This window comes from Babylonia areolata, chromosome 27, assembly GCF_041734735.1.
Source record: "Babylonia areolata isolate BAREFJ2019XMU chromosome 27, ASM4173473v1, whole genome shotgun sequence".
NCBI classification, from domain to species: domain Eukaryota; kingdom Metazoa; phylum Mollusca; class Gastropoda; order Neogastropoda; family Buccinidae; genus Babylonia; species Babylonia areolata.
The window spans coordinates 36,881,565-36,906,474 of NC_134902.1; the positions used below are offsets into that span (position 1 = coordinate 36,881,565).

At 43.7% G+C, this 24,910-nt stretch overlaps 1 protein-coding gene across 1 annotated transcript; it reads right to left on the minus strand.

The window, feature by feature from the left end:
* Positions 1-4,567: 4,567 nt before the first annotated feature.
* On the minus strand, positions 4,568-24,910 carry LOC143301339 (uncharacterized). Its single transcript, XM_076615555.1, has 8 exons — positions 24,780-24,910; positions 23,325-23,446; positions 20,442-20,682; positions 19,179-19,388; positions 17,337-17,530; positions 12,671-12,749; positions 10,244-10,837; positions 4,568-8,893 (listed from the first exon to the last, which is right to left on the minus strand). Exons 1-8 carry the CDS (start codon positions 24,908-24,910, stop codon positions 8,716-8,718), a joined length of 1,749 nt encoding a protein of 582 aa, XP_076471670.1. The 3' UTR covers positions 4,568-8,715.

The following is a 24,910-nucleotide window of genomic DNA, read 5'->3' on the forward strand; positions in this document are numbered from 1 at the left end:
ACCGCCACCATCAGTGGCCATGTTTGTCCTCTTTCGCCTGTCCGACGTTTCCGTTTTGACGGCCTTCATCTCTCTTTAACACAGACAGAGAGGCAGATTATATATATATATATATATATAGAGAGAGAGAGAGAGAGAGAGAGAGAGAGTTCACTGGATAAACTTGGCACGTTTTCCATGTGTGCAAGGATCAATGTTGTTGTGAGAGAGAGAGAGAGAGAGAGAGTGTGTGCATGTGTGTCAGTGTATTGTGTGTGTGTGTGTGTGTGTGCACATGTGTGTACTACTAACATCCGCTTCAAGACATTTGAATATCAGTAATGAAATAACCCACCTCGGCATCCCCTCCCCTAAACCCCGGCACACAGTCATGCTCATTAGGTTTGTCAGTCACACCGTAAGTCATGCAATGTTACTCATATCACAAGTTGGTGGGCTGATTCCCCTTGTCAGTTAACGCCCCCCCCCCCAACCCTCCACCCCCGGCCTCCCCTCTCGTCTGTGTGCACTGAAGTACTGACTATCTCTCTGTCTGATTGGCAGCTTGCTTGGAGAGTAGTCGGCTCGTTTCGCCGGTTGGCTCAGCTCCGCAACAGCACAGTTTCAGTTTCAGTTTCAGTAGCTCAAGGAGGCGTCACTGCGTTCGGACAAATCCATATACGCTACACCACATCTGCCAAGCAGATGCCTGACCAGCAGCGTAACCCAACGCGCTTAGTCAGGCCTTGAGGAAAAAAAAAAAAAAAAGGTGAATAAATGATAGATAAGCTTACACAAATAAATAAATAAATAATAAATAATAACTATAATGAAAAAAAAAAAAAAAAAAAGCAAATAGATGTAAAACATGAAGATACACATTTACACATTCACATATACACCCACACATGCATAACAGATATGCGCCGAACATGCAGTTTCACAGATATGAAAGCACAGTCAAATACATATAAACGTACATGAGCTCCAACACACACACACACACCACACACATTACCCTGCACCTCAGCAACAGCACAACAACACGGTAACAACAGACGAAGGTTGCACAGCAAGGTCGTCACGTCGCGGCCGAGCGTGGTCAGCGGAACGCTTCACCTGTGAAGGCCACACACCCCCAAAAGCGAAAGCGGGGGTGGGAGAGAACCCACCCACTCGAATGACAGATACGACGAATAGGATTATTGTCCCCAAAGCAGCGACTGAAGCAACTGCTGGAGTGCATGAAACCATGGACGTAGCAGAACAATCAGTGTTCGTAAATGAGGCTAACTGAATTGATGGCAATCTTAAACTTTGGAATTTTAAGTTCAGTTTTCTTTCTCTTGCTCAACCATTTGTTTTCTTTTAGGCATCGGTCCATACTGGTGGTATGCGTACACACCTTACAGGTGTGCACGTACACGCATATGCATAAAATCCACATTAACTAAAATGTTCACCAGCATAGACATCTGCACATGTCAGCACAATCCTTCAAAAAGCGGTTCATCAAACACACACACACACACACTTGTGCATATGCATGTTTGGGTTATATAGGAGTATTTTTCTATGCATGAATGTTTGTCAGCCATGTACTTGAATGTCCACGCTTGCACATATCTATGCACTCATACATGCACGCCGACACGGCGTGTGCACATGCATTTTTGTCTTTGTCAATGTGCTTTAAAATTAGTATTTAGCTATGGATATGGTTAGAGCTGCAAGTTTCCATGTTTGTGTTTGTTGATTGTTTTAGTACAGTGTGTACTGTGTATGCACTTGAACAAGCATGCCGATGTGTGCACACACAAGTGAAAATGCCGTTCTCAGTGTTTCTGTAAAAAGATATCAATTCATATGCTGGATGTGTTTGGCAGGGTTTAAAAAAAATAAAATTTTAAGGCATGTGTGTGCGTGCACATGTAATGTGCTCACACAGTAATGCATGCTGACACAAGCTGTTCCAGTGACACACGCACTGGCATCAACACACATGGATCAACACACTGGCATCGGTGCCAGAATCAGAGGGGTCAGTCTGAACGTCAGTAACCCCTGTCCACCTTTGACCCAAAAACTGTTGACCTAGAATAGATTTACTGTCCACCCTGTCCTGGCCTGCATTGTTCATCTGACCCATGCGTGTTTGAAATCCTGCGTCACAGGCGCTAATCCCTTAGTTTCCAAACATTTGCATATTGCAGACCTTGGTTTTGGAAATCTTTAAAGATATTACTGAAATATTAGACATTGTTTCACTATTGAATCTTACAAAAGTAATCTTTAAAGTTATATTTGTTCAAATAATGTCTTATCCCAGACTATCTGTGTGTGTGTGTGTGTGTGTGGTGTGTGCGTGTGTCAATGTGTGTGTGTGTGTGCGCGCATGTGCGTGTGTCAATGTGTGTGTGCGAGTGTGGGATGGGGCAAAGTGGGGAGTGTGAGGGCATTGTGAGGGATCCTGAACAGTTTTAAAGAGTGTTTTTTAGCAGCTTTGTATCTTGAAATAAAATTATACTGTGTGTCCTATCCATAGCGCATATATTGTTGAAAGCTGCAAGGTAAGCACAATATAACTGCATTTTATGATGATGATGATGGTGGTGATGATGATGATGATGATGATGGTGGCGGCGATGATGATGATGATGATTATCGTCAGTAGTAGTAATAATTCATTACTGTTGCCGGCCAGGCAGGTGAAGCAACACTGTCTCATAGTGCTGACCTTTTTTCTTCTGCCCCAGAATTTCGGACGTTTTATTTTGATGATGATTGGTGAGGGAGATGAACTTGCTGCTATGGGGATCCACTCTGGTTTGGCATGACTAGGCAAGGCTGTACTCTCATTATAAATCTCAGTGTCAACCAGTGTGAGACATACAGAAACCTGCAGTATTGGTGAGCGAAACTCAGCAATACTACCAAAGATGCATCCGTGAAGCGGGTGACTCTTGACTGTGTGGTCCCAGTGTTCCCATCAGTACCCATTACAACACTCAGCTCTGGGTAGGGGCCAGCCACAGGCCAAAAAGCCCACCTCTGATGGGGATCGAACCTGCATCTTCCCGGTCATCAGTTTGCGATGCTAACCACTTCACCACAGAGCTAACTTTTCTCATGTGTTTCAGTTTCTGATTCTCGCTCGAGGACGTGCAAATACGTTTGGACAAATCTGTATACGCTACACCACGTCTGCAAGGCAGATGCCTGACAAGCAGCATAACCCAAAGCGTTTAGTCACGCCTCGAGTGCTTACATATCTATTTGTGTAGCTTTATCGCGGATTTCTTTACCGGAGGACAACATTCTCATTGCCAAAGGTTATTTTTCAGTGTGCCAAGTGCGTGCTGCACACAGAACCTCAGTTTATCGTCTCATCCAAATGACCAGACGCTCAGTTAAATGTTCCAGTCAAACCCAGGAAAATGGGAGAGAGCAGGATTCTTTTCTTCTTCTGCGTTCACTCGTATGCACACGAGTGGGCTTTTACGTGTATGACCGTTTTTACCCCCGCCATGTAGGCAGCCATACTCCGTTTTCGGGGGTGTGCATGCTGGGTATGTTCTTGTTTCCATAACCCACCTAACGCTGACATGGATTACAGGATCTTTAACGTGCGTATTTGATCTTCTGCTTGCATATACACACGAAGGGGGTTCAGGCACTAGCAGGTCTGCACATATGTTGACCTGGGAGATCGTAAAAATCTCCACCCTTTACCCACCAGGCGCCATCACCGTGATTCGAACCCGGGACCCTCAGATTGACAGTCCAACGCTTTAACCACTCGGCTATTGTGCCCGTCGAGCAGGATTCAAACCCAGACCCTCACAGACTCTGTATTGGTAGAAGAGCGTCTTATCCATTCTGCCACCCTCCCCCTTTCTCATGAACAACAGCTGACAGAGGGCATTCTTCTCCTACTGAAGCCAGCAAATGGTCTGAAGGATGGCAATGTGAAAGGAATACTCTTCATTGTACAGGCTGGCTAGGACACACCTTCTCTAATACCACCTTGACGGTAGGGTGGTCTTCTTCTTCTTCTCCTCCATCATCTCTGTGAAGAGCCGTTGAGGAACTGTTTGTTGTTTGATTTCTCCAGGTCTGTTGGTTGTGTGTCAAATCCCAGGTCTCTGCAAATGTTTTTCATGTCCATTCTGCTATGTTGTCAGTCCATTGTGTGGTGTTTTTTTTTCCCTAGAGTGGAAAGATGCTAAACTGTGCTCACACACCACCACTCTGCCTTCAAAACATACCAAACAGGGAAAAAGAGCTCAATTTTTGTTTCTTACTCTTCATAAAAGTCTATTCATGTTAATTAAAATGGTTTCGGACAAATCCAATCTGCCTTCCCTTTGACTTCCAGAACTATTTGTGCATTTTAAAAATTAATCACCAATCTCTTAAAAAAAAAAAAATCATGCTCAAAAGTGTATGTTTTCATGAAGGAAAATGAATGGAGAAAATAATTATATGAAGTTCAATGCAGACAGGATGAGATAACTCCTAATCAGGGGAAGATAACTCGAATTTTAGGGAGGGGAGGGGGGGGGGGCGAATACACAAAATATTTTGAAAGAAAAGAAGAAAATTCAAGTCTGTTTATTTCATGGATGGAAATGGTGCAAAAATATTAGACACAACAACGAAGAGCAATTATGTTGTTTTCCCTACTATCATGTTGTTTTAAACATAAACACTGTACATAAACACTCATATACACGCAAACACACATCCTTCCACCCAAGCACCCACAAACACTATCACACAATATCAAAACACAAAAACTCACTGTAAACAAAATTTTGTCTTCGAGTTTTCATCTGGAGCGTTTCATAATAAATGAAAACCCCCAAATAACGGTTTTGAGCTAAAATATTGGGGTTTTTCTATACCCATTGGGGTTTTTCTATACCCATTTCCAACACAACCCCACCCCCCTTCCTGTTGGTGTACCTTGTAGCATGTAATCATCATCAGGATAACTTTTGTAAAACTTTGCTATTGTCAACGTTGTGAAAGTCAAACAAAATTCTAGCCAACTGTTCTATACCATTTGTCCTGGCAGCCATGTTTACAAGCCCCAAACCCCCCACCCCCAAGAAAGAGCATAAAAACTGAGCCATAACTTGCTGAGATACTGCTTCGAATGTGCATCAAGGCAGTTGCAAGGAAGGTAAGCATATATGCCAATGACCAGCTGGACTGTTGATAATGCAGTTACCCCTATGGCCTATACCACAGATATATCCATGGTCGGAAGTGAAAGGCTTAATCCCACAACAGACATAATTATTGACATTACAGTTCACACACATACGTATCATACACATGACCAAATGACACAAGACCTCATTTGACTGTCAATTTAATACAAACAAAAAAACAACAACAACAAACAAACACAAACAAACTTCCCAAACAAAACACGTAACTGCTGAAGTAAGAATATCCAGCAACAGAAGAACAATGTGTTCAAACAATAAAAGAATGCAGAAAACTTCAAATGTGATCTAATGTCAAACCACTCCCAGCCCTCCCTCCTTTAGTTAAAAGAACAAACAACCCATATGTTTTTGCTGCAGTGAGAATCTCTTTAGTGATAAATGATGTAAACAATAATTATAATAAATAAAAATTTCAAAGCCTAAACTCTTCATATATGTATAGATTCGTTGATGTAACACACACACAAACTTACATCTTAACATCATTCAAAGCAAAAACATGTTGTATCAAAGAACATTCACACTTACGTGAATGTATTCATTCAGTAATTCACACGCTCTTTTTTCCTTAAAACAAAATCTTTTCACTTTGACTTAATCAGATGAGTAATGTGAGTGTGTGCTTGTGCATGTACATGCTAGCAAGAGGGTGTGCTTTGTATGTGTGTTTGTGCGAGTGTTTCTGTACACGTATATTAGTAAATGGGGTATATACAAAAATAGAACTAGTTAGAACAGTTCAATCAACATCCCATGAAAATAACATGAAAATATAACATCAATTAACAATTCAAAAACAACAAAGACAATAAAAACACCAAAGCTATAATGCTTGTAACCCAAGACACATTGCAGGAACATTTCAAATGGACTATGTAACAGGGATCCAGTAATCCATTTAGTGAGAGAAAGAGAGAGAGAGAGAGAGAGAGAGAGAGAGAGAGAGAGAATGTGTGTATATCTGTGTGTGTGTGTGCGCATGCGCGCGCGCGTGTGTGCGTGTGTTGTGTGTGCATGCATGCATGTGTGTGTGTGTGTGTGTGTGTTGATGTAATTGTGTGTGCATATATGCATAGGCATATGTACGCGTGTATGCATGTGTATGTGTGTGGGTGTTTGTGTGTGTATGTGTGTGTGTGTGACTGAGAGAGATACTGAGATAGAGATGTAAACTGCTTAATATGTGCTATTTCAAACAATGAAAACAAATTGATCAAAGGAAGATGCCAACTGGGCTCTTCATCAAATATTCAGAAAATTTGTGGAGAACTGAATGCTTGTTCAAGATATGTTCAACAAATAGAGATAGATGCCTCAGAAACATAATCTTATCTGTTTTTGAATAAACAATTCTTAAGTTTCGGAACAATGGGCATGCAAGTGAGTCAGAGTTTTTTTTTCTTTACCACACATTCCTACCGAGATGTGCATGAATTCACACACACAACCACTCTCCTTCCCCCTCCCCAAACTCACACACATGCCAAGACATGTATCTGTTCTCTCTTACCTTCACACACCCAGACATAAACATGCAATGACACACACATGCCCAAACACACACACACTCAAACGTCTGTAATACACACACATACCATATTTATATGTATTCTCTCATACCTACACACACACACACACGTCTAAATATGTGTACGTATTATGGACACTAGTAGTAGTACACACATAACAAATATCCAACTCATTGTTCTCAGTCCTAAAATTTTGTAATTGTCTTAACTGTTTCATGGATCATCAAAAAAGAAAAAAAGAGAAAAAGGATCACTTTTGCACAGCAGAAATAAACACTTGACTTGTACCACATTTTGTGCATCACATACACGCTCAATTACACTGTCAAACAAATCACTCCAGTCTACACATTTTTTTCACTTTCATTGACATTCAGTACTTTATGCATGGCACACTGAGGGCTTCTGATATAATAACAACAATAATAAATGATGTACATTTATATAGCACCCTTTCTCTCTAAGAGCTCAGGGCGCTTTACACGAAAGAAATAGTAACAAATTACATGAATCATTCATGATCACTCTTTCTCCAACCCCCCCCATGCTACCTCCCCTCCCCTACCCCCCACTCTCCCTCTCTCATTCATCATGCATCCAAACTGAGCTGACAATGGTGTTAGAGAGTGCTTATAGATAGGTTTAAAAAGATGAGCTTTTAGTGAACAGCAAAAGGCACGGACAGAATCGGATGCACCGATATGATGAGGAAGGCTGTTCCAGATATGAGGAGCGACAAAGAAAGAAAGAGGAAGAGCGGATAATTCTTGAGGGAGCTAAAGCACTGATACGGTCAGAAAGATAGGTAGGTCCTGCGGAATGGAAAGCAGAATAGCAGAGACATACAACTTTGTATCAAGTTCTCGCTTCAATGGGGAGCCTGTGTAGAGAATGGAGGTTGGGAGAAATGTGATCAGTACATGGGACTCTGAGAATCACTTAGTGGGGCAGTATTGTTTTGAAGTTTTTGGACTAGCTGAAGTGGACAGCCTGTGAGAAGAGAATTACAGTAGTCGATTCTTGACAGCACAAAATCAGAAATAAGAGTTTTTGTAGTTTCAACAGAAAGGTACTGACGGAAAGAGTTAATTCAAAATTGAAAGTGCGTATCAGATTGACTAGCTAAGCAGGCATACTAAAGTTTAAGTCAAGAATGACTCCAAGGTTCCTTGCTGATTCAGAAAACTGAACTGTGGCATCACCAACCACATTAGAGGCAGGGAAAGAAACAGATGTGGACATTCTTAGAGAGGAAATAATCATAGCTTCAGTTTTGTCATCATTTAACTTTGTTGAATGTCATTATTATTTAACATAAATAATGCAATCTTGCATTGACTGAATCAGACTGTCTATTTAGTTTGGCTTTGCAGACTTTTTATTATCAGCAAAAGAGTGGTGAAGAACAGAATGACCAGAAATGACATCAGAAAGAGGAGCGGTGTACAGAACGAACAGAACGGGGCCCAGGACAGAGCCTTGTGGCACACCATAGGCGATGACGGTTGGATCAGACTTGAAGTTGCTATCAGAGACACTGATGTGCATCACTGATGCTTGAAAATGGAAAGGATGACGCATTGCATGTTTATCAAGTAGGTCCTTAGGACATGTAAACATTTCAAAAATGAACACATGATGACCGGTGAAAGTCAAGCATCAGAGCATCACTTTGAAGTCAGGATCAAACTGCTAACAAGAGGTCTGTCCCTTCACTTCTTGGCTTCGAAACCCAGACCATTACACGACTAGAAGGTATGCATGCCTTTGTATGCGCGCATCAATGCAGATACGATTAGAATGTACATTACAGTGACCCTGTGAAGAAAGTCTGGGGCCCCCTAGAACTGTAGTAAAAGTCACTGGGATCCCCAAGTTGTTATATGTTTAACACCTCAGAAGTCCTCACACACACATGCACACACACAAACACACAAACCAACACACACTGACAAACAAAACAAACATCATTCAGTCTTCACAGTCTGCTCGCTGCCCTTGACATACAGCACTTTATTTTCACTGGTGCCAAGAAGAGCTGTCAACGTTTTCAGGTCTGCATCGGTGCGAATGGCGTACTTCTCAAAGTGAGTCCTGCAGCTTCTGTATCCGTGGGCACGCAGCCTCTCAACAATGGCATGATGCCTGGAGACACACACACAAATGCACTCATGCACTGAGTCATCTACCTTTACACACGCAGGCAAATCTCACCAAAAATACACATGCACAAATGTATTGATAATACCTTTACACACGCAGGCAAATCTCACCAAAAATACACATGCACAAATGTATTGATAATACCTTTACACACGCAGGCAAATCTCACCAAAAATACGCATGCACAAATGTATTGATAATACCTTTACACACGCAGGCAAATCTCACCAAAAATACACATACACAAATGTATTGATAATACCTTTACACACACAGGCCAATATCATAGAAACACGCACACACAAATGTACTGATAACAAATGTACTGATAATGCCTTTCATTCACACGGGCAAATGTCACAGAAACACACATATACAAATGTACTGATAATGCCTTTCATTCACAAAGGCAAACATCATAGAAACACACATATACAAATGTACTGATAATGTCTTTCACACACTGGCAAGTGTCATAAAAAATACATACACAAATGTACTTATACCTTTGCACACACAGCCAAATGTCATACAAACACATACACACGTGTGCTGATAATGCCTTTAACACACAGGCAAACCGCATAAGCTCACTTCTTCATTTGAGGGCTGACTCCCACGTTCACTCGCATGCATGTACAAGCGGGCTTTTATGTGCATGACCATTTTTACCCTGCTGTACAGCCAGCCATGCTCTTTTTTTATGAGGTCACACGGTCACTGATGACACCGTTCACACAGAGACAAACTACACAAGTGTATTGATGATGTCCTTCACACACAGGCAAAAATCGCAAGCTGATGTGACACCGGTAGTGCCAGCCCTGCGCTCTGAGTGGTAGGTTCATCATGATGGCTGGCTGGTGGACAACAGCTGAGCGGGGCCCAGTCATTCGCTGGACCTACTCTGTTAATGTTATGCATGCACACGCACAAAGACCGCTCATGCTCCAGCAAGCACACCCAGTGTGTCAGTCTGTGGCCTGCCTTTGAAAATGGCCTTGAAAACTCAAGTCATCATTCATTAAACACATCTTCTTAAAAACTCCTTTTTTTTAGGGGGGGGGGCGTGGGGGTGGGGGGGGGGGTCAGGGGGGTGGATGGAGGAGGAGTTGTTTTTTTATGCCAGTAAATTAAATTACACAAAATACGAATGGATTCTGACAGGTTAAAATAAACAAAAAATCAATGCGGTCAGTGTTCAGGTTGCTTCATGGGAACCATTTCTTCGCCAGCTGGAAACTGATGATTCAAGTCATCACACGAACAGCCTCAGATTAATCCAAGGTGATTACACGAAAGGAAAATAAAATAAAAACCCCTCTCACTTACTTTGGCAGACGATTTGTGCCAAGGCGCTTGCTGTGCATGTTGTAAAAGAAACATGGGGCAGGGTCGGTGGTGCCCTTTGACCTCTTCTGTGGGAGTTTCGACTCCTCAGCGCCCGCCACCGGCGCCGGTCTCTTCAAACCGCGAGGTTCTCCAGCAGCTGTGTCGGCCACTGGTACGTCCTTCAAAGGCTCTCTTGTGGGGCACTGACCGTCGTCATCCAAAACAGCAACACCTGCGTTGCCGGCGTCCTTGGGCAAAGAAGTCTCACACTTTTCTGGGTCACAAGTCACTGCCCTGTCCCGCTGTGTCTGATCACCACCCCCGCCATCGCCGTTCTCCTGACCTCTGCCGCTCCTGTCTGTGCAGGTCTGGGTGGGGTCGGCAACTGTGTCTCCCACGTCACCGGTGCCAGAGAGAGGGAGGTGGTCGTGGTGAGAGAGTCCCTGTCGCAGGGTGTGGAGGGAAGGGGGGGCATCACACAAGCAGTCCTCCATTACCCGCTGCAGGAGGGAGAAGAAGGAAGGCGACAGCTTCAGGGCGTGGCCAGACGCCGCAAGGCTGCTCAGGCAGGAGAACTCGTACAGACTGCCTTTCCTGTTGGGGAGGCGGGGGCGGTGGGGGGCGAAGGGGGAAAAAAGATGCAATCTTTTAAATCAACAATTGTTGCCTGCATGGCGATTTGAAGAAAGCTACAATGCAAACAGACGCCAGCTTAGAGAAATGGATAAAACCAAGTCTCTCCTGAAAAATGTAACAGGTCCATAGAAACTAACTTCGCACTGAAAAATGCCCAGTGCTCTTCTGTAATACCTTTTATTTTCTGCTGAATATTTTTGAAAGTTCATCTTTGGAGCCATGTTTTGGTCCACAAAAAACAATATCTTCAACAAAATTCTACATTTACATTGCTCTAAATGTCCAACAACACAGAAGTTTGAACTAAATGGCCGAGCTGATTGGGAGCACTTTTATTTTGAAACGAAACACAAGTAAACAATAACTAGACAATCAACTTAAGCTGACACACCAGTCTCCACCAAGAGTTGTAAACCAATACAGCAGAAAAAAGAGCTCATCATAAAACAGCTGAGCAGTGTTCAACTTCATTCCTTTCTGCAGTGGGTTTCTAAATGTACCACAGTTTATATCCTGTCATGCAGGCAACCACACTTCCGATTTGGGGTGTGTGTATGCTGGGTATGTTCTTGTTTCCATAACCAACCGAACAACAACTTAGATCACGGGGTCCTTAACATGCGTCTTTCTTCTGCATGAAAGGGATCAAGGCGCTAGCAATTGATACATACGCCGACTTGGGCGATCGGAAAAACTTCCACCTTTAACCTGCCAGGTGCCGAAACCAGGATCGAACCTTGACCTTTTTAGATTAAGAACACCCAGTGCTTTATTTATTTTGCTGTTGTGCTGCCTGTCTCCGGTTCAAATGAATGTCAACACACTTGTCTTTATGGTGACAAAGTCATGATGTGTGTGTGAATGTATAAGTTACTTTAAATAACTTCAGTTTCATGTCCTTCCACTTTGATATCAGACATTAAAATGAAGGGTTGAGGGGTAAGGGGTTGGGGTGAGGGCGGACTGGATCTGCATGTGTGTGTGTGTGGGGGGGGTTATGAGGAGACATGTGTATGAGAGAGAGTGAATGCAGATGTGAATACGTTACTCAGATAAGGCCACACCCCCTTTCAGAAAGGGGTATGACATAATTGTAAACAAAATCGTACGTATATGAGAATAGATTCTTAACAAATGTAAACAGGAGTAGTGCAAACGAACCATATGAATTACAGAATATGTCCCAAGTTGTACTAATATAAAGTAGTCAAAGTTCACTGTAGACAAAATAAAGCCTCATTAGTTTGGACATTTTCTTTTTTATGTGCCATTAAATCAAGTCTGAAAAGACATGGATTTTAAAATAGTACTTATGTTCAATCACTTTTATCCTCAGGTCATGTGGAACAGGGCAACAAAACACACTATGGATTTCTTTCCTTCAGCTGCACTGCATAAATAACATAAAACATTCTTAAAACTTCTGACATATCTGTTCATATCAATCAAAACATAAGATTCCATCTTATTAGAAGTTTTAAACATTCTGTATTCTAAAAACCTAATGTGAGAGAGAGAGAGAGAGAGAGAGAGAGAGAGAGAGAGAGAGAGAAATTTATCAATGGGATTTAGTGTGCAATTTTGTACGTATGTGTGTGTGTGTGTGTGTTTGTGTGTACACATGCAAGTATGTGTGTGTGCATGCAGGTGTGTGTGTGTGAGTTGTGTATGTCTGTATGTGTGTGCACGCATGTGTGTGTGTGTGTGTGTGTGTGTGCACAATGTTATATGTGTGCGTGAGTGTCTGCGCCTCAGTGCATGCAAGAGCAGCCCTGCAACAATTGTACTCACCACAAAGGACCCAGGATGACGCCCGTTTTACCCGGCACCTTTCTCCGACAATCACAGGTGATCACAGCGTACGGGTCCTCTGTTGACATGCAACACAACGTGTTGGTGGTGACGGACCCCAAACCATTACCTCTCACTGGAACGAACTGTTCAAACTCTTAATAATAATAATGGATATTTGTATAGCAATCATGGATACTTGTATAGCACACTATCCAGAAATCTGATCGGGGTGCTTTACAAAACACTTTTGTTCACAAAACACATTACATCAATGTCACATACACACACCAAAATGTGACTAACAAACTAATCACACACATACACAATGCATACATACGTTTTAACACACATATGTACACAGCAGCTGCCCTCCACACACACACACACACATACACACACACACACATATGAACAAACGCTCTTCATTCATCATTGTCACTGGAATGAACTGTTAACTCTTCCTCCATCACCTTTCACTGGAACGAACTGTTCAAACTCTACATCCATCATTATCACTGGAATGAACTGTTCAAACTCTACATCCATCATTATCACTGGAATGAACTGTTCAAACTCTACATCCATCATTATCACTGGAAAGAACTGTTCAAACTCTTCATCAATCATTGTCACTGGAATGAACTGTTCAAACTCTTCATCAATCATTGTCACTGGAATGAACTGTTCAAACTCTACATCCATCATTATCACTGGAATGAACTGTTCAAACTCTACATCCATCATTATCACTGGAATGAACTGTTCAAACTCTACATCCATCATTATCACTGGAAAGAACTGTTCAAACTCTTCATCAATCATTGTCACTGGAATGAACTGTTCAAACTCTACATAACTCATTGTCATTGGAACGAACTGTTCAAACTCTACATCTGTCACCTGTCACTGAAATGAACTGTTCAAACTCTACATCCATCATTATCATTGGAATGAACTGTTCAAACTCTACATCCATCATTGTCATTGGAATGAACTGTTCAAACTCTACATCCATCATTATCATTGGAATGAACTGTTCAAACTCTACATCCATCATTGTCATTGGAACGAACTGTTCAAACTCTACATCCATCATTGTCATTGGAACGAACTGTTCAAACTCTACATCCATCATTATCACTGGAACGAACTGTTCAAACTCTACATCCATCACCTGTCACTGGAATGAGCTGTTCAAACTCTACATCCGTCACTGTCACTGGAATGAACTGTTCAAACTCTACATCCGTCACTGTCACTGGAATGAACTGTTCAAAGTCTTCATCAATCACTGTCACTGGAATGAACTGTTCAAACTCTACATCATCACCTGTCACTGGAATGAACTGTTCAAACTCTACATCCGTCACCTGTCACTGGAATGAACTGTTCATTCTTCATCTGTCACCTGTCACTGGAATGAACTGTTCAAACTCTACATCCGTCACTGTCACTGGAATGAACTGTTCAAACTCTACATCCGTCACCTGTCACTGAAATGAACTGTTCAAACTCTACATCCATCATTATCATTGGAATGAACTGTTCAAACTCTACATCTGTCACCTGTGACTGAAATGAACTGTGCAAACTCTACATCTGTCACCTGTGACTGAAATGAACTGTGCAAACTCTACTCAACATCCATCATTGTCACTGGAATGGACTGTTAAAAATCTGCATCCATAAACTGTCACTGAAATGAACCGTTCAAACTCTACATCAATCATTGTCCCTGGAATGAACTGTTCAAACTCTGCATCCATCACTTGTCACAGGAATGAGCTGTTCGTTCTTCATCCATCACCTGTCACAGGAATGAGCTGTTCATTCTTCATCCATCACTTGTCACTGGAATGAACTGTTCATTCTTCATCCGTCACCTGTCACTGGAATGAACTGTTCAAACTCTACATCCGTCACTGTCACTGGAATGAACTGTTCATTCTTCATCTGTCACCTGTCACTGGAATGAACTGTTCAAACTCTACATCCGTCACTGTCACTGGAATGAACTGTTCAAACTCTACATCCATCATTATCACTGGAACGAACTGTTCAAACTCAACATCCATCATTATCACTGGAACGAACTGTTCAAACTCTACATCCGTCACTGTCACTGGAATGAACTGTTCATTCTTCATCTGTCACCTGTCACTGGAATGAACTGTTCATTCTTCATCTGTCACCTGTCACAGGAATGAGCTGTTCATTCTTCATCTATCACTTGTCACAGGAATGAGCTGTTCATTCTTCATCCATCACTTGTCACAGGAATGAGCTGTTCATTCTTCATCCATCACTTGTCACAGGAATGAGCTGTTCATTCTTCATCCGTCAAATTGTCACAGGAATGAACTGTTCATTCTTCATCCATCACTTGTCACTGGAATGAACTGTTCATTCTTCATCCGTCACTTGTCACTGGAATGAACTGTTCATTCTTCATCCATCACTTGTCACTGGAATGAACTGTTCATTCTTCATCCGTCACTTGTCACTGGAATGAACTGTTCATTCTTCATCCATCACTTGTCACTGGAATGAACTGTTCGTTCTTCATCCGTCACTTGTCACTGGAATGAACTGTTCATTCTTCATCCGTCACCTGTCACTGGAATGAACTGTTCAAACTCTACATCCGTCACCTGTCACTGGAATGAACTGTTCAAACTCTACATCCGTCACCTGTCACAGGAATGAGCTGTTCATTCTTCATCCATCACTTGTCACTATCGCATTCCTTCCTTCATTCCTGCGACTCTGCTGTGTCTACAGTCACCGCCCTCACACTTTTTCAGCCTCCACCATACCCCCCCTCCTGCCTCCCACCCCATTCTCAGCAGCTGATCCTAACCAAAACAAACAACTGCCATTCTTCATCAGCAGGGAGCTGGCTGAACAGTAGACACATCAGTTTTCTGAAAACAATGAGTAACCAACCAACCATTCCTTTTAACAGTTTTCTTCACGTCAGTTTCATTTTTCTTGTTCACATACCCACGGTCCACTTGTCTACACCACCATTACTCCCTTCATTAAATCTCCACCCTCCCACACTGAAGCAGTACACCTGTCAATACACATTCCTCTCTCCCATATCCATCAGACTTCTTTGTCCAGAAATCTCTGAAATGGCAATCTCCAAACTCCTTTGTTCAGATGATTTTTTCTTCTTCTTTTGTGGGCTGTGACTCAAACATTCACTTGTGTGCATACATGGATGGGTTTTTTACAGGTATGACCATTTTTTTACCCTTGCCATGTGGGCAATCATAATCCGTTTTCAGGAGGGTGCATGCCGGGTATGATCTTTTTTTTTTGTTTTGTTTTGCCGCCCCATCATCTGCACCGTTTCAATGGCATTACTCCCACGCCGCTCATTTAGATTCCCCCATACATGGCCACACCTGGGTTTGTCCGTCGTAGTTCCAGCGTCGGCAGTCCACAGGGAACCATTGATGTTAGGTCGCAGGAGGCCACACACCAGAGGAGACCCTGCACTGCTGCTGAGTCACTTCGGTGGTGTTCAGTGGTGCCTGTTCTGTTTTAACGTACTTAGGACACCACCTACTAAGCCCCCAACTAATGACAATAATGGCTTAGTCGCGGAGCCAGACTGAGTGAGCGTCCCTCCCAGAGTGGAGACCGCCACCACGTCCCTCAAACAACAGCCCTCCATGAATCTGCCGACACTGACGACATTTACAGGACTCACCCCTAGCATGGAAGTGGAGGGGTATCGAAACTGAGGTCACCATGAGAGCAGGGCATGAAAGGCCACAGACTTTGAGACTATTTTGTTTCTACTGATGACGATGAAGGAGGAGGAGGATGACGATGATGATGACGATGTTGCTATGGAGGTCCACTTTGGTTTGGGACTGCGTGACAAGGCTGTACTCTACGCTTCCTGTCATAATGATATCCCGGCGTTAACCAGGCCCGAGAGATACAGACACTTGCAGTGTTGGTCAGGTAATTTGAGCAACACACCCAAAGACGCATCCTTGAAGTGGATGACACTCGACTGTGTGGTCCCAGTCTCCCCATTTAAGCACACTCAACTCTGGGTAGGAGCCGGCCACGGGCCGAAAAACCCACCTCCGCTGGGATTCGAACCCGCGTCCTTCCAGCCGTCAGTCCGCGATGCTAACCACTTCACCACGGCGGCTGGTGGTATGATCTTGTTTCCATAATCCACAGAATGCTGACATGGATCACAGGATCTTCAACATAGTTGATCTTCATTGTTGATACACATGAAGGGGGGTTCAGGCACTAGCAGGTCTACACACGTGACCTGGGAGATCGAAAAAATCTCCACTCTTTACCCACAAGGCGCTGTGACTGGGTTTTGAACCCCATACCCTCCGAGTGAAGGTCCAACGTTTTAACCACTCAGCTGTTGTGTCTGTCAGATTAGTTTTAGGGCTCACATTACCACAACACAACCTGAATCAGTCAATCTATCAAAACACGTAACATTCCTCTCACCCCTTTGTCTGGATTACTTCTAGGGGTTCACATTATCACGAAACAACCCACCGCCTTGAAGCAGTCCACACCTACCATTACACACATTCTTTTCCCTCCGCCCCCACACTCACCCCCCTCTCTTTCCAACCTGTCCACCCCTCCCCACAGTCATTACACACACCTTCAGGGGCCATGGAAAAACGGCAGAAGCCCCGCTCCTCGCAGATGCGGCAGTGCAGCAGATGGCCGATGCTGTGCTGCAGCATTGTGTCCGCCAGTCGGGGTCCTCTGGCCACGCGCACTGCCACCAGGAGGAAGTCTTCCAGCGACACTGCGTACAGCACCGTCAGTGCCTTGTTGCACTTCGCTGCTTCCCTGCAACGTCAAAGGCTCTTCTAACCATTCTGCTGTGTTGCTGTCTCACTGCGACGTCAAAGGTTTTTCTCACGCTTTTGCTTTGTTGCTGTCTCAATGCAGCATTGGACTTTCAATCTGAGGGTCCCGGGTTTGAATCACTGTGACGGCGGCGCCTGGTGGGTAAAGGGTGGAGATTTTTACGATCTCCCAGGTCAACATATGTGCAGACCTGCCAGTGTCTGAACCCCCTTCATGTGCATACGCAAGCAGAAGATCAAATACGCACGTTAAAGATCCTGTAATCCATGTGAGCGTTCTGGTGGGTTATGAAAACAAGAACATACCCAGCATGCACACCACCAAAAGCGGAGTATGGCTGCCTTCATGTCAGGTTAAAAACGGTCATACACGTAAAAGCCCACTCGCATATCTACGAGTGAACGTGGGAGTTGCAGCCCACGAAAGCAGAAGAAGAAGAAAAACTGCAAGTTCAAAGGTTTTTCTTATGCTTTTGCTTTCTTGCACTTTGCTGCTTCTCTGCAATGTCACAGGTTTTTCTTTCACTGTTACACTTTTGATTTGTTACGGTCTGACTGCAACATCAAAGGGTTTTGTTACAATGTTACGCTTTTGCTTTGTTTCTGTCTCCTACATTGTTATGGTTTTGCTTTGTTGGAACTGTGGTATATTGTACGGCGCTTTGAGCAAAACCATCTGATCAGACACTGTATAACTGGTTTTCTTTGCTGGAACTGTGGTATATTGTAAGGCGCTTTGAGCAAAACCATTTGATCAGACACTGTATAAACAAACTTATCATTATCATCATTGCTATTCACTTCGCTGTTTCACTGCAACACAACATCACTTGTTTCCAGCACTGTTAGAGTTTTGCTTTCTTGCTGCTTCCCTGCAAAATCAAAGGTTTCCTACGTTTGTACAGCTTTGCTTGGTTGCAATCCCCTGCAACACCATAGATTTTCCTACACTGCTACATCTCTTCTTTGTTGCACTTTGCAGCTTTATTGCAAAAGAACAGATTTCCCACAATTCAATTTTTGCCTTGTTTCCCTGGCGACAGAAAAGATTAAAAAAATATATTCATCTTTCAAAGGCATACCAGACAGCAACAGCTCTTGTTGGTGTTACACTTGTCATCAAGAGCTACCTTTAAAAAACAAATCAAAAAACCCAAAAAACAACAAGGTCATTTGTGTCACAAGAATTCAGGTCACGAAACAAACACAGAAACAAATATGCAACTGTGGAAAAGTTGTTTCCCTTTATCTGTGCATGTGCACGCTCGCATTCATAGACACATTCTTACACTCACTCACTCACTAACACACACACACAGTGTCATTTATATCTACCTGACCACTACCTAAGCAACAACACACAACGATCCATACTCTACTGACAACTGCCTGACCAACAACAACACACAACGATCCATACTCTACCGACAACCATCTAACCAACAACACACAACGTTCCATATTCCACTGAATACCACCTGATCAACGACACACAATAATCTGTATTCCACTGAATACTAACTACCTGATCAACAACACACAATAATCCGTATTCCACTGAATACTACCTGACCAACAACACACAACGATCAACATTCCACTGAATACCACCTCACCCCAGCACTTACGCTGCCAGCGTGGCCAGTATGATGCGAACTGCCAGCTCCTTCAGGTACTCTGTTTTCATGCAGTGGGCGCCATAGGTGCGCCGCACCACATGGGGAGAGCGTGCAAAGTGCATGGTGTCCGGCACCACCACACACACCACCCCACCGTTCCGCACCGTGCGGAAAAGGGAGCTCAAATAGGGGGCTGGGTTCTTGTGTGGGTCCACGTACCTGCCGAAACAACCCCACATGGGCCCCAGGTTTATGGTCACAAGTGATCACTAGCAATCCCATCTCTGATTTCTGTGTGAGCTAATCAATCTGTTCTGTCTAAACGCCACAGGAGTTCGCAACTAAACCCACCTCTGATTTCTGTGTGAGCAAATCAATCTGTTCTGTCTAAATGCCACAGGAGTTCGCAACTAAACCCACCTCTGATTTCTGTGTGAGCAAATCAATCTGTTCTGTCTAAATGCCACAGGAGTTTGCAACTATACCCATCTCTGATTTCTGTGTGAGCAAATCAATCTGTTCTATCTAAACCCCACACGAGTTAACAACTATACCCACCTCTGATTTCTGTGTGAGCAAATCAATCTGTTCTGTCTAAACGCCACAGGAGTTTGCAACTAAACCCACCTCTGATTTCTGTGTGAGCAAATCTATCTGTTCTGTCTAAACCCCACAGGAGTTCACAACTAAACCCATCTCTGATTTCTGTGAGAATAGATTAAGTTTAACAGAACAGGCGATCACAAAGTAACCCATTTCTGCTCTCTTAGAAAATAAATCACACAGTCTGTCCAAACCCCAAGTTTTACAAAACAAGTGATCACTGAGTAAACCCATTTCTTCTCTCTGTGAAAATAAATGAATCTGTCCTAACCTCAAGTTTAACAGAACAGGTGACCTCAAAGTCACCAATTTCTCTCTCTGTGTAAATAAATCAATCTGTCCAAATCCCAAGTTTTACAGAACAGATGATCACAAAGTAACCCATTTCTTCTCTCTGTGAAAATTAATAAATCTGTCTATACCCTAACTTTCACAGAACAGGTGATTATGAATGAACCAACATCTACATTGTGAGAATAAACTAATCTATATCTATCTTCAGAGAAGCTAAAAACATGCTTCTTGCTTTGCTCATGTTTCAAGACTTACAGCACAGAAGACTGATTAATGAGCCACTGGTTACAAAAAAAGAAAAAAGGAAGAAAAGAAAAGAAGTTTCCCTCTTTTTTAATAACGGTGGCTGGGAGCCAAGCACGCTACCCCACTCACACAAAATCGAAAGACTCCAGCTGCATCAGCACCAGGGGGTCGCACTGCGCCAGATGAAGCTCTGCTGAGCCCTGCTCTGGCAGCAGCATGCTTGCCGGGCGCTCTGGGCTCAGCGGCAAAGAGGTGAGGGTGAAACCGTTGGCCTGGGCGTTGCCCTGCAGCAATGTCAGTTCTCTCTGCTCAGCCAAGGTGACGTGGATCCTGTCACCAGCGTGTTTCTTCCACTGCAGACCAGCCATGCCTGGGGTCAAAGATCAAAGGTCGAGGGGAGTGCGCCATCAGAAAGCAAAGGTCAGTCCCGTCAGAGAGTGAGCATGGGTCAATCAGAAGAGCAGTCAGCCGAACAGCCAGCCAGTTGGTCAGTACAGTCAGCTGTTCAATCCCCGAGTGAAGAAGGAAGAGAACATCAGAAAGCACCGCCTGAATCTGAGTGCTTTCTGACTGACCGCCTGTGCTTTCCGATCGACTGTGTGCTTTCTGACCGCCTTGACTGTGCTTTCTGACTGTATGTGTACTTTCTGACCGTATGATGGACTGACTGTGCTTTCTGACTGACTGACTGTGCTTTCTCTGACTAACTGTGCTTTCTGACTGACCGTGCTTTCTGAATGATCACACTCTATGACTGATTTTGGATTTGTCAGAAAATTTCCTCTTCTAAATTTGAATAAAAAGCTGTTCATAGTTAAGTCACTGCAAATACATCTCTTTCTTTTTATCAACACAAGACAAAACTGTACCACACACCCCCCCAAAAAAAAAACATCAAAAAAACACCTTCAAGCCCATCAAAGTTCTATAAAAAATTTTTTTAGAAAACCCCCAAAAAACCACCTTCCCCATAAAGTTCTATCAAAAATAAAACCAAAAAAATGCACTCCTCAAAAAGCACCAAAACACAACAAAGCCCATCTCTGTTCTTTCAAAACAAGATACAAAGAAAAAAGAAAAAAAAAGAAAAAAAAAAGGCACAACACTCCTCAGAAAAAAAAATCCCAAAGGAGAAGACAGCAATCGCAAAGGGCGGCAATGGCACACTACAGTAATGGCACAGGCTGTCAACCGCACATGGCAGCAATGGCACTATAAGGTAATGACACAAGATGGCAATGGCCCAGGACAGCAATGGCACAAACAGCAATGCAACAGGATGGCAATGGCACAGGACAAAAATGGTACAGGACAGCAATGGCACCACAAGGTCCTGGCACAGGACAGCAATGGCACAAACAGCAATGTAACAGGATGGCAATGGCACAGGACAAAAATGGTACAGGACAGCAATGGCACCATAAGGTACAGGCACAGGACAGCAATGGCACCATAAGGTACAGGCACAGGACAGCAAGGGCACCATAAGGTACAGGCACAGGACAGCAAGGGCACCGTAAGGTACAGGTACAGGACAGCAATGGCACCGTAAGGTACAGGCACAGGACAGCAAGGGCACCATAAGGTACAGGCACAGGACAGCAAGGGCACCATAAGGTACAGGCACAGGACAGCAAGGGCACCATAAGGTACAGGTACAGGACAGCAATGGCACCATAAGGTACGGGCACAGGACAGCAATGGCACCATAAGGTACAGGCACAGGACAGCAAGGGCACCATAAGGTACAGGCACAGGACAGCAATGGCACCATAAGGTACAGGCACAGGACAGCAATGGCACCGCAAGGTACAGGCACAGGACAGCAATGGCACCATAAGGTACAGGCACAGGACAGCAAGGGCACCGTAAGGTACAGGCACAGGACAGCAATGGCACCATAAGGTACAGGCACAGGACAGCAAGGGCATCGTAAGGTACAGGTACAGGACAGCAATGGCACCATAAGGTATGGGCACAGGACAGCAATGGCACCATAAGGTATGGGCACAGGACAGCAAGGGCACCATAAGGTACAGGCACAGGACAGCAAGGGCACCATAAGGTACAGGCACAGGACAGCAAGGGCACGGCATCGTAAGGTACAGGTACAGGACAGCAATGGCACCAGTAAGGTACGGTCACAGGACAGCAATGGCACCATAAGGTACGGGCCCAGGCATGGCACCATAAGGTACAGGCACAGGACAGCAAGGGCACCATAAGGTACGGGCACAGGACAGCAATGGCACCATAAGGTACAGGTACAGGACAGCAATGGCACCATAAAGGTACAGGCACAGGACAGCAATGGCACCATAAGGTACGGGCACAGGACAGCAATGGCACCATAAGGTACAGGCACAGGACAGCAATGGCACCATAAGGTACAGGCACAGGACAGCAAGGGCATCGTAAGGTACAGGTACAGGACAGCAAGGGCACCATAAGGTACAGGCACAGGACAGCAATGGCACCATAAGGTACAGGCACAGGACAGCAAGGGCACCATAAGGTACAGGCACAGGACAGCAAGGGCACCATAAGGTACAGGTACAGGACAGCAATGGCACCGCAAGGTACAGGTACAGGACAGCAATGGCACCATAAGGTACAGGCACAGGACAGCAAGGGCACCATAAGGTACAGGCACAGGACAGCAATGGCACCATAAGGTACAGGCACAGGACAGCAAGGGCACCGTAAGGTACAGGCACAGGACAGCAATGGCACCGTAAGGTACAGGCACAGGACAGCAATGGCCTTCCCATCCTGAAGGGGCTATGTCATTACCAGCCCTGGATCTATGAGCAGACACAGGTGTGTACGCATGTGTATGTAGTCTGCCTACTCTGATAAAAAAACAACAACAACAACAAAAAAAACAAAAAACACCAGCAAATCTTAAAAAACTCAGCAGCAAAACATTTGACAACAGTAACGAACACAGAAATGCAGGCAATGTACAAAACACATATACAGTATCATTCCAAACACTGAGTGCTGTTTTACCTGACTGAGCAATCAGATCACAGGCAAAGAACTGACGCTTGCCATCCTCACTGCTCATCAGAGCTGACTGTTTCGTAGTGTGCTCCTTGGCACAGGAATCAACAGTTGCCAGGACGAGCTCTCTGAAATGAATGATGTCATGAAGAAATCATTTGTACCCTTTTTACTCCTTTCCTAGATACTTTGGTAGTTAGTCTCCTGCTCCTGGTTGCCTGCATATGTATGCAAACACAGTGATATACTGTCCTTGATACACAGAATACAAAATTTCTTAGCACTGAAAATTATGCCCCTGAATGTCCCTGAAAGCAGACTGTGGCAACCTGAATGGTGGGATTAAAAAAGGTTGCATATGCAAAAGTCTCAAGTTTCAGTTTCTCAAAGAACTTTTTTTTAATTTAAGAAGAGTCACTGTGTTCGGACGAAAAAAAAAAAATCCATGACAGCATATCTGCTATGCAGATGCCTGACAGCAGTATAACTCAATGCGCTTGTATTGCCTTGAGTGCGTGCATATATATGTATTTGTGTACCTATCAAAGGAGATTTCTTTTTAGGGAAATTTGCTAGAGGACATCACTTTTATTGCTGTGGGTTCTTTTACAGAGAGCTAAGTGCATGCTGCACACAGGACCTCACTTTATCGTCTCATTTGACTGACCGGGTGCTCAGTCTGATTCTGAAGTCAAACTGGGGAGAAAGGGCGAAAGCAGGATTCAAACTCAGACCATCACGGACACTATATTGGCAGATAAGCATCTTGACCATTCTGCCAACTTGCTCCAAAAATCTCTGAACCTATGAGCTGAAGCCTAGGCACAAAAAGAAAGAAAAGAGAAATGCCCCCAGATATGCCCAGGCTTCTACAAGTTTACTTTGTTACAGGGTTTTGACCAGTGTAAGGTTGCCAGACTGTTTTGGTTTTTTTTTCTAGAATCTAGAATAAGCAATAAACGTAAGCAAACAGTTCTGAACTGAAGATAAAACAACAACAACAACAACACACACACACACACACACAGAGCCACACACACGTGCACGTGCACATGTATACATGTATGTACACACACACCACCACCACCACCATAATTGCAAACAAGTCACGGATGAGCACAGAGTGAAACAGAGCCTGTATTGACTCCACCCCCACCCCCCAAAAACAGTAAGTTAAGAGTTAACAAAAGTGACAGACTGACACTCAGCCCACTGAAAAAAATCATGAAAGCAAAATTAGCATACCGAAACTAGTATTAAGCTGACTAAAAATATATAAACAAATAAAAGCTGGCTTATATGCAGACCTGTCGAAGTGTGGTTTTCACTAATGAAGTGAGGTTATAAAATAAAAAGTAAAATTTTTAATAATTTCATATTCAGTTTTCTGCGCTTGTGTCGACAGTGACTGGGTGAAGAGCAGAGCAGCAGAAAAAGGAATGTTCAGGTTGTCCTCCTCACCTGAGAACAGCCAACTTTGGGTTGTACTTTCCGACGCTCGTATCGCTGGACTTTTTAATTGTGATTCCATTCTCTGTAATTGCAGAATGCTCCTGGTTTGGTTCCGCTTTGACTACTGTGTCCGACTCCAT